Below are 11,096 nucleotides of genomic sequence, written 5' to 3' on the forward strand. Positions count from 1 at the left end.
ACATAGAAGCATTTTAGATGTGGTTGTTTTTTTATATTTTACTTTCCCTAAATACTTAAAGGGAACCTTCTTTTTTTTCCTTTGGATGACTGGCTTCATTTTATCAATTGAGACTTCATCACATAGAACAAACTGTATTACCGAGATGCTTTCAAATAGACAAATGAGCCACGTACTAGCCACAATCACGATCATGTGATGTCTCCTGTGATTACCTAGTGATGACACGTTGTACAGTAACAATACTCAAAACTAGAAATAGATAGCTTTATCATGGAAGAAGAACACAAAACTAAGTATCTGTACTGTTCCTGTGAACCCTGTAAGCACATGCAAACACACACACTCACTCACTCACACACACACACACACACACACACACACACACACACACACACACACCTCCAGTCCGATCATGGCTACAGCGCTAGCACAGTAGATGTTTTTTGTAAGACAATAAGGGATTTTTGTGTCCATCCATGCTTTAAAAGTCACTCAGTTGCGTTGAGCTGTGATGAGGCTGGGGGGGTTGACCATCACCAACCCGGCTGAACAATGCTCCTGCCCCTCTGTAACGCAACACCTCCTCTGATGACATCATGCCGTTTGGTCTGGCGCCAGACATCTTCGTTGGGCTGCGTTGTTGAGCGGGTGGTCCAGACAGCGGCCCGAAGGGGCTGACCTTGGCCAGATCCGATACACCATCTGCTGTTTGACACTGAGCTGGGGGGCATTCTCCCAAGTACATGGTCTAGCGACAAACCTGGGTTTGTTGACTCCAAGTAAGTAGTAATCCTCCTAAAAGAAGAGCTCTCTGGCCCCATAGTAAAAACAAAGGGCTATTTTTTGTTGGAGGTTTATCACTTATTCTGAGTTAATGTACCTATTTGTGGTGACTAAATCACCCTGCTGGTCACTGGCACTTGCTTAACTTCACCTCACCCCAGTTCTTAGTCCTGGGATATCTCTCCTCCACCAAGGGACTTTTTTATATATATGTGCCATTTTCGTTTTTCACACGATTCGCCTGACCTAATATTTTTTTTTTCTGTGTGACATTTATCATGCTGTATTGCTTTCTAACAATGCAATAAAATGTTGGTTTCACTCAGTGGTGCGTATGACTTGAGTTTTATCAAGTTTATTGATGGCTGCAATTCTAAAAATCAAATAACGTGTCCAGTTCATTATGGATATTGTAAGCACTTTTATGCTTTCTGTTGACTAAAGTCCATTTGCTGCTCAATTGAGCTCTTGAAGCCATTAACTTGTGGAACCCAAATTGTATGCCTGACAAGAAGGCAAAATCCAATGAAAATCACCATGCTATCTGAAGAACTACTCAATTCCCAAATCTCCCCCAAAGAAGTGGATGCAGGCATGGGCAAGTCAGCACGAGCTGGAAATGACAGAAGCCACCACAGATTCTTACTAAGGGTTTCCCATTTATTTCAAATCATTCAAGTTAGTCAGTGGCATAGTGGTACAGGTCTGAGTAGAAAAAAAACAAAAGACTATCCACAGAAACATCAGATGAGCTCAGTATAGGGGTAAAGATCCGAGTCTAGTGTGTCACATGTCCCACACAGACTGGGCTGTATAAACAATCAGGACACGGATCATACAGCAAGATAAATTATTCCACAATCCAACCATTTCCTCCTTTCACTTTCCAATGTAAACACCACAAGCGGTGAGACACTTAAGGCTTTCTCTCCAGAGTAGACACAGGAAGAAGGATAGTCCAATCACAAGCCAGGCTGGCGATCATGTGGTTATTAATTTAGTTCTATTAAAGAGTTCTTAATTAGAAGGGTTCTTGATTGAGGGTTGTGAAAGGCCTGTGGATGCATCCCTGCTCTGGTCCACTCATGTCCGTGTGGACAGGAAGGTGTCAGTGATGCACATTCTCAAAGTGATACTGAAGGATTGCTTCCGGGTTCAGTAATGCAGAGGGGCCAGCCCAAGGGGAGTTTAGAAACCCTCCCCATCCTCCAACGCTTCCATGTACAGAACATCACCAGACATGGGGTTGAACCAAACAAACGTTCATTAGCAGAATAGTATGACTTGAGTTCATACTCACACAAAATTAAAACCAAAACACATCCTAATAAAATAATACTGAAGTATATATTTTTAGCATTGTACCACACAGAACATCTGGTAGGCCTAGTCCTAGTTGTGAAGAGAGAATCTCGCTCTCAGGTGACTGTTTGTTCTAAGGTTAAATTTTAACACCACAATTGTAGATGGACAGAGCTATGCTCCACTCACACACACATACGCACACTTTAAATACAAAATAATCCTTTTAAAGTCTTATAACTAAATACTGAAATAGATTAAATAAATAGCGGACATAAATTCAGATACAGTTAAGTGTTACAGAATACATTTCCACCATTACGTATGCAACTAGGCAGCCAAAAAGTATCATATGAATTCTGCCTTACAAGACCCTAAACGTGTTAGTGACAGTAGTATACATTAAATGCCTATGCTTATGTACGCTAAGGACAACAGATAAATCAACAAGGACATCAATCGCAGTTGTGATCGACTGACAATCTCTGTCAGAAAAAATAATAAAAATTGCAGAATGCCAAACTTGATCACATAAGAAAAAACATTTTTAGCAGTGTTACAGTTAATACACATTTAGTTGCTCGAATCGTTCATGGACATGCCAATGTGACCGGTTGTGCTCAACCTTCACCTTCAGTCTTTGGTTAAACCATCGTGATTGCCATGCATTTCTCCCTCTATACTGATTATTGCTCCAGGCACAGTATCTAACAACATCCAGCATTTGATATTACTGCAGACATTCCCAAACGTGAAGGAACAGCGCAGGTGTAGCCTGCACTACTTTACGGGGCAGGCGTGGTCTGCATCACAACATTGAATGTATGGCCTGCACTACTGAGAAATGTCAGTTTCACAACACAGAAATACAAAGACAGACATTCAGAGAAAGTACATTGAGGAATAGGGAGCTGTTTGTGGCCCTTGTTCTGACTACTGTGAAGACACGAGTGGACCTGTGGCAACATGTACATTACAGGTAAGACTGATATGTATGATATTTGTTTCACTGTGCCCAGCACGACATGGTCTTCTGAAAAACAAAAACAAAATCTCTCAATTCGTCATCAACAATCTGAAGGAAGTGGTAAGCACAAGACAACAATAGCTTAAACAGTCCAATTGCTACAAAAATGAATAATTTCCTTAAGTAGAAGCTACAAATCTTCGATATGCCTTTAAATATTAATACTTTCCCTCACACAGGTCTTTGAAGCTCAGCAAATCGGTAGGGATGGGCATGGTAGGCACTTCTATTTAGTGTTGCGTGATTGTATGAAGCAAGTTCTAACAATTATTAACATTCTGGCCCAAGAGAGTCTGACACAAAGTGAGGGCTAGTTAATTTCAAATTAGGGCCTTTCAAAGTTCCATCATCCCTACGGTCAGCAGAGGTGAGGCTCATGTTGATGACCTCGTCAGTAGAAGACAGACGGACAGACAGGGTGTGGCTGGCCTAAGCGTGCAGCGGGTGATCGGCGCAGGGGTGGCTGTGCCTGTAGTCAGTGATAAAGAGCACGGACTGGTGCCACCAGTAGAACATCAGAACCACCAGCATGTGCCACAGCTGGTGACTGGCACCCAGGTAGTTCAGCTGGCCTGGGGGTGGACACACACACACACATACACACATAATTTCATTAGATACCAAATAAAACCTAAGGTCTTGCTTGGTACACTTACGGAAGTGCATAGTTTTAGCATAGTACCACACAGAACATGCCTAGTCCTTGATATGATATGGTGACAATCACCCACAGAAAACCATCAGTCCATGTCTGGCTTAATTTTGGAGTTCCATCTAACACAAATTCAATGGAGAGCTACACACACACTCACACACAGTATTACTGTACACACAAATCTCTTCTCCGCACTCATTTCACTAGTGTCTTCCTGACAAGGAGACCCATCATAAAAGAGCAGCAGGCCTCATGGAAGGTCATTCTACACAGCAGACTGTCTGGGGAGGCCTGATGCACATGTTTAAAATGAGGCATGGGAATTGGCATGAGCCACACACACTAGACACAGGTATAGGAGAAACTACAGTCATAACACAGATGTTATGTGCCGGTCAGGAACCAATAAAAGTGGTTACAATGTATATTCACAGCGTGCTACTGGTACGTACAGTATGGTGGTTGACTATTCTGATTAGCTTTGTCCTGTCCAGTTCAGTCATAGCTAACATGTACCAGAACCTCACCTGGGAAGTAACGTTCCGGAACTTTGGAGACATAGAAGAGGAAGGCAGCCGCTGCGATCACGTACATGACCAGAACACGTGGAACAAATGCCTGAGAGACAGAGAGAGCGTCATTAGAACCTAGGCATCACACAGAGGAGACCATGGGAACAGACACAGCCACCAACAGGAGGCTCTTCTTCAAACATGTAGTTTTAAAAAGACCTATTGTTCTCATTTTCAATATTACCATTTTTCTTTTTGGGGTTTTCAGTGTTAAAAAAAACAACAATATTTTCCGTAGCAACAAAGGGATTGCCCACCGAGGGATTTATTACCTGGACAACTTCTGAGTGGATGCCCCCGCTTAGCCATACCCAGTGCATTGTAGGAATGAGGCCGTAGCCGGCGACAGAGCAGAAGATGACGGAGCGGATCCTTTGCCACTGCTTGCTCAGGTACAGCGGGTGGATCTGGGCCAGGAACACGGCTAGCGTCATGGCCAACACCGCCACCAGGTACACCTGCCGCCAGTACTGAAGGAGTGCAACACACACACACACACACACACACACAGACACAGGGCATGAGTATCTGTAACACCACCACCTAGTACATCTGCCGCCAATACTGGGGGAGAACAACACACACAGACCCAGGGACAGGACATGACTTTCTGCAATACTGCCACCAGGTACATTTGCTGCCAGTATCTGGGAAGAACACACACACACACACACACACAAAACATGAGTATCTGTGAATAGGAACACACACACACAGAGCATGAGTATCTGTGAATAGGAACACACACACACAGAGCATGAGTATCTGTGAATAGGAACACACACACACAGAGCATGAGTATCTGTGAATAGGAACACACACACACAGAGCATGAGTATCTGTGAACACACTGGAACACCGCCACAAAATACACCTGCTACCAGTACTGTAGAGAACACACACACACACACACACACACACACACACACACACACACAAGCAGAGCATCAGTATCAGACACATGGCCAGCATTATGTCCAACGCTGTCACCAAATACACTGCAGTGCACACATACACACTCACACAGAGCATCTATATGTATAATGCTATCTATAATCTATAAAATGATGAACACTTCACAGCAATATGATCAAAAACCATAACACAATACTGTATAACCACATGAATCAAGATGGCGAATAAAAGAAGGCATCAGCGATCTCTGAATCTCACTCCATCCATCCCTCCTTCTGCCTTTCCATTTCCCTCCCTCACTGTCTCTCTCTCTTACACACCCCCCCACACACACACTTCTGCCTCTCCGTCTCTGGGGACTTGGCAGATTGAGTCGTCACCCAGCATCGGAAGCTAAACGCTTGGCGTGGGCAGCGCAGCACAGCGAGGCTGGCCCCATCCCCCGGGTGATGGCGGTGGGGAGTGGACCAGAGTGGAGTGGCAGGCCAGACGCCCAGACAGAGAGAGAGAGAGAGAGAGAGAGAGAGAGAGAGAGAGAGAGAGAGAGAGAGAGAGAGAGAGAGAGAGAGAGAGAGAGAGAGAGAAGAGAAAGAGAAAGAGAGAGAGGGGAAATATAGAGGAGGGGGAAGTGTGAGAAAGACTGCAAAAAAGCAGAGAGAAGATGGATGGATGGATGGATGGATGGATGGATGGATGGGAGACTGAAATCATTGGGAAGAGAAGAAAAGGGGCAGGTCCAGAAGAGGTCTGGAAGAAATTCGATAGATGGTGGAAAGAGAGGGGAAGGGAGGAGAGGAAATTACGGAGTGATATAGAAATGGAAGGGAGAGGAGATAGTAGCATAGGGAGAAAATAAAGGGCACAAGATGAAAAAAGAGAGAGAAACAAAAACAGAGAAATAAATGGGGAAACAGAGGATGAAAAACATGACATATGGAGAGACAGAGTATGAGGACAACGTACAGAAAGGGAGAAAGCAAGGTGTGTGTGTGTGTGTGTGTGTGAGAGAGAGAGAGAGAGTGAGGGAGAGACAGAGAAAGAGAGAGATACATAAGGCATCATTAAAGATCTATCATTTCTATGGTAAGAGATCAATCCTAAGACAGCAATGTGAATGTCAGCTATGTCTTACCACACACCACACAAACTAGTCATAACTAAAAGACCCCTTCAGCGAACATCCATCTGCCAGGCAGACTAAAGATGGAAACAGCGGCCAGTAGCACCATCACTGAACATGTGATCAAAATGCAGCATCAACATCTGGGAGCGATTTCATCCAAAAGGATCGACACATAGAACTATGAAGAAAGTGTTCTGCCCGGATCAGACACGTAGTCCACGTAGCTTAAAGGCTCATGACGTGCTGTAAAACTGGTAGAGCCCACATAGCACAGCAACTGTGACTTTCACCGTTTATGCTCAAGAAGAGACAAGTGCTTCAGTTTGCAGAGTGTAGGCTAACACCACTTTGTGACTTCCTGAAGAGTAAGTACAACTTACAAAGAAGTTGGAAATCTGTTAAAAGTTTTCTTTAAAAAAAAAAAAAATAAATAAAAAATAAATAAATAAATAAAAAAATCTTCTCACATTTGTCAAACTTTCTCATCCTCAGCTGGGGTCTTTTCCACCAGCAGTGCCAAACCACTTTCTTGGTTCCTGTTTGGACCAAGGCAACATTTTCACTTAAGTCTCAGGAGCTTCCTTCTCACAAAGAGAAAGAGAGAAAATGGCCGTCTGGGGCCCAAACTCATCCAACCATCTCCGAGTGGGAGCTCTCTTCAACTGCACTAGTGTTCACCAACTTTACTAGTGCTTAACAACAACAACTTGCATTTATAAAGTGCTTTCAGTGCTTTACAGTGAAAAAAAGCACTTTACGGTGAAGGGAGACCTCACTATCCACCACCAATGTGTAGCACCCACCTGAGTGATGCATGGCAGCCATTATGTGCCAGAACGCTTAAGGTGGAAAGGGAAGGAATAGTGCTTGGTACTTCATCTGAAACCACAACATTGCTATACACCGCTTCCTGGTTTCATCCTCAAAAAGCAGGGCCAGAAGTGTGTTTCTGCAGTTTGAGTAGAGCAGACACAGACGTGATGTGTTTGAGATATGTGGATGTCAGATACTGAAACCATATATATTTTCCCTATTCAGCACGTTGCTTTGACACAAGCCTCTAATAGTAAGTAAACATTGATAAACACAAGTGTTTATGTCTTTATAAACAGGAGAGACTGAATGCTGAATGCTGCTGAAAAGACTACTCTTATAGGGAGAGCGGCTGCTTGGTTTGTTGACAGAGCTCACACAGTTTGGCCACTTGAGGTTGTTGGCGTAACAGACGGCAGAGCCACATGCACACCAGAATGCTACATCTCCCCCTGGTATAAATGCATTTCGCCCGCAGAAGTGGGCTGCCCTCTAAATGGTGTGTGTCCGTGTGTGTGTGTGTGTGTGTGACCACCTGTGCACAGTTCAGCATATTTTGTGTATGTGTTTGTAAACATATGTGTGTGTATGTGCTTGGGGGGTACTGAGTTAGTATGATGGTGTGGTCGTGTGTGTGTGTGTGTGTGTGTGTGTGTGTGTGTGTGTGCGTGGAAGAATTTGAGCATGATAAGAGTATGTGTGTGTTGCACAGGTAGCATATGCCCCAAGCAAAGACAGGCAGCCATCTGCTAGGTCAGCCCACTGTGGGAGAGTGCTGCTCAGGCCAACCAATAAATCTGGGCCTGTCAATGGTACCACACACACACACACACACACACGCACACACACACACGCACACACACACACGCACACGCACACACGCACGCACGCACACACACGCAAAGCACGCACACACAGCACACACACAGACACACACACACAGACACACTGAGACATTAAATTCACACACACAATAAATCTGGCCCTGCCATTGTTACACTACACACACGTGTTTTAAACATACAAAAAAATGACCACTGAGAGGCACATACTGTACACACACAATAAATTTCAGTGTGTCAATATAACAAAGACACGATCACACATACACACACGCAAACTACAGATATCATTATCAATGATACACCACAAATAACTTAAACCTGTGAATAAAATTGAAGAATTAATCAACACCCTCACACCGAAACTTTGAAGAATGGATATAGGAGACACTTAGCATTGAAAACCATTCACTCAAATAGAGAAGACTTTCTTTGTGTTTATAAAGGCTGCTCACTCTACAGGAATAGACTGAGAGAGGGGGGAGAGCAGAAACGATACTAAAACTTACATTATTGCAGTAGAAGGCGTAGAAGACCCCAGGCACATAGCATCCCAAGATGCCGATGGAGATTCCAGCATAGTCCAGCGCCATCCAGCGGCGACTGGTCTTCTCTGAGCGATGGCAGCAGAAGAGATGGTATCCCACCGAGCACAACATGCACACCTGAGACCACAAACACACACACACACACTGTTAGGGTACACTGAAACTCAAGGCATGAGTCACACAGTATGTAGTATTTAGACATGACCACTTATTATCGGATAACCACACTTTTATTTTTTTTTTGGATTCACTGTTATAACCAAACTTTTTAAAAACAAATGTTAACAAGGTCACTCACACACACATACCACATACACACACACCTGGAAGCAGAATAGTCCGATGGCGTGGATGACATAGTCTTCCCTGGAGGCGCCAGTGGCGGGCAGTATAGTGGTCATGTCATGCAGGGCCAGTGTCAGGAACATCAGGAAGCCCAGCAGGTGACTCCAGATGTTCACCGTCTCATTGGACAGGATGAGGAGGCTGAGGAGGAAGAAGAAGACCGCGCTCCTGACGTTACACAGAGTGATTACAGCTCTTCACTCTCACTAGTTCTACTCTCAGTGTAAGATGGATGGATGACCAGTTGCTGATGAGTTTAAAATTGACTAGTGAAGGATTGAGTACCACCTGTTGGCTACTACTAATTCAAAAACAAAGCTCATCATCAGGGGTGTCGGACTGGGGGTAAAACCACTACTGATTATAGGGGCCCAAGGGGACAGAGGGCCCTTGAGAAGTCTGGAATATATTTTATTTTACCTGGATATTTTAATTTCCTAATTAAATTTCATAACATGGGGGCCCATCAGGACTGCCTATGCAGGGGCCCAGGATCTTGTGCTATGCTCCCTTCTAAAAAGCTCTCTCATAGGACAGAGGTGCAATGTCGTGGCTTGTTGCTTGATTGTTTCATGTAAACACTAGTATTTGAGGTCAACTGAGGTTCTCTTTGCCACAGGCTGTCAACACAAGAGCTGTTAATGTGACCCAGTTCATTCAATAGGCTAAGATCCTCACCCACCTTTTGATGCAAAGCCTGGAGGTCAGGTAGGCTCGGTAGCCATCCGTGATATACGGGTTCTCCCTCAGGAAGCCGGGTATCTGCTCGTAGGTGTAAAGCCGAATGCCTCTGGGTACAATGACCGGCCAGTACTGGTAGCTACCAAGCTCGATGTACTGCGCACTCTTGAGCAGCTTCTGCGGCATGGTTAGGGCATCTCACAGACACAACGTAAATCTGGACTGGAAGACAGTGACGAGGATCAACAGTTGTCTGGACAAAACAATATTTGCCTTACACTCAAGGCTTTTAGACAAACTATGCGACTGTATGTGTTAAAGCCAGCCAGCCCACCTATAAGACAATAAATTAAAATCGTCCTAATTATCGACAGACAGATGCTGATCACTCATTAGACCGCAGGTATTCCTCTCTTTTAGATCGCACCAATGTTTCACAGCAAATCACATTAAGCCTAACAGTGACAAAGTTGGTAAAACCATTTGCTTGTCAACATTAAGAAAACTGCTATGACAGCTATCTTGCTAAAGTTACCTGTCTTACACTAAAGATACCTTTACACTAACTATGCTGCTGCTAACATTGCAATTGTAGTGAAGTTAGATTAACTTTAGCTAACTAGGATCCAGTTTGTTAGCTGATTAGCTAGTGAATTTCTAACGTCATGCCATCAAAAGTCCATACTGACCAATAGTTAACATTACACATATTTGATTTTAATACAATACTATCAAAAAGAGGTATGTGACAACTTTTTAGTATAGCTTTGGTCAGTTGGCTGGCTATTTCACGTTATTAACTTCCTAAATTAGCCAGCTAACAAATAGCTTGCTATGCTAGCGAACCAACTACTGTAACGTTAGCTATCTTGCAAGTTCATTCATATCTTCTTCTCGTTACCTTTAAACTCACTGTGAGTGCAAAGCGTGCCGTCGAGCAGCTCATATTGATTAAATTCAGAATGCCCTCTCAGAGTCGCGATTCATTTTCTTGTCCCAGAGTTGCTCTTCATAATCCCTTTAAAACAGGCTAGCTAAGATTAAGGTTTAGGTAAGTAAAGTGAAGAAACAGATAGCCTGTTTTGCGTTAGCCAGGCCAACAGGGCAGCCTGGAAATGAATGAGGACCATTAGTACGCTTATTACATTGCCTGCGCAGAATATGCACAAAGGACATCAACAAGTGAAACCAGAAAATTGGACCTCTAACCTGTTGTAACCTTAGTCTATGATGTCAACCAAGTGATTCGACCTAATCCTGTAAGTTAGTTAAACGTGCCCACTCCTAATCAATCAGGCATGTCATCCATCATTTTGGGCATGTTCCTTTTTTTCATTCAAAATAGGCTATGTCGTAGGCTAGTCTGTTAAAGGTCTATCTTTGATGATACAACCATGATGCAAACTACCCAAATGAGCGAATTCATTAGTTATTTATCTCCAATGAATCCAAAGGCTAGTAAAGTGACAGTGTGAGACTCCAGCGAA

The 11,096-nt window shown here is 43.7% G+C and overlaps 2 protein-coding genes across 5 annotated transcripts in view; one reads left to right on the forward strand and one right to left on the reverse strand.

The window, feature by feature from the left end:
* The window catches only part of bmp2k (BMP2 inducible kinase), a 72,337-nt gene extending 66,083 nt beyond the window's left edge, over window positions 1-6,254 (forward strand). Inside the window, exon 16 of the transcript XR_006033467.1 lies at window positions 6,239-6,254. The gene's annotated coding sequence lies outside the window, so the exon portion shown is untranslated. The remainder of the gene's footprint in view (window positions 1-6,238) is intronic.
* On the reverse strand, window positions 1,050-10,788 carry paqr3a (progestin and adipoQ receptor family member IIIa). Of its 4 annotated transcripts, none has more exons than XM_042100036.1 (7): window positions 10,523-10,788; window positions 9,611-9,831; window positions 8,907-9,069; window positions 8,545-8,700; window positions 4,615-4,812; window positions 4,298-4,388; window positions 1,050-3,687 (listed from the first exon to the last, which is right to left on the reverse strand). In XM_042100036.1, the coding sequence occupies exons 2-7, from the start codon at window positions 9,793-9,795 to the stop codon at window positions 3,545-3,547; spliced, it is 936 nt and encodes a 311-aa protein (XP_041955970.1). In that variant the 5' UTR covers window positions 9,796-9,831; window positions 10,523-10,788; the 3' UTR covers window positions 1,050-3,544. The 4 variants fall into 4 exon arrangements, with proteins under 4 accessions (XP_041955970.1, XP_041955971.1, XP_041955968.1 ...); XM_042100037.1 differs by having other exon boundaries at window positions 9,611-9,826; window positions 10,511-10,788; XM_042100034.1 differs by having other exon boundaries at window positions 10,511-10,787.
* Window positions 10,789-11,096: the final 308 nt, after the last annotated feature.

The sequence above is a fragment of the Alosa sapidissima genome, chromosome 8, assembly GCF_018492685.1.
Source record: "Alosa sapidissima isolate fAloSap1 chromosome 8, fAloSap1.pri, whole genome shotgun sequence".
Lineage (NCBI taxonomy): Eukaryota > Metazoa > Chordata > Actinopteri > Clupeiformes > Clupeidae > Alosa > Alosa sapidissima.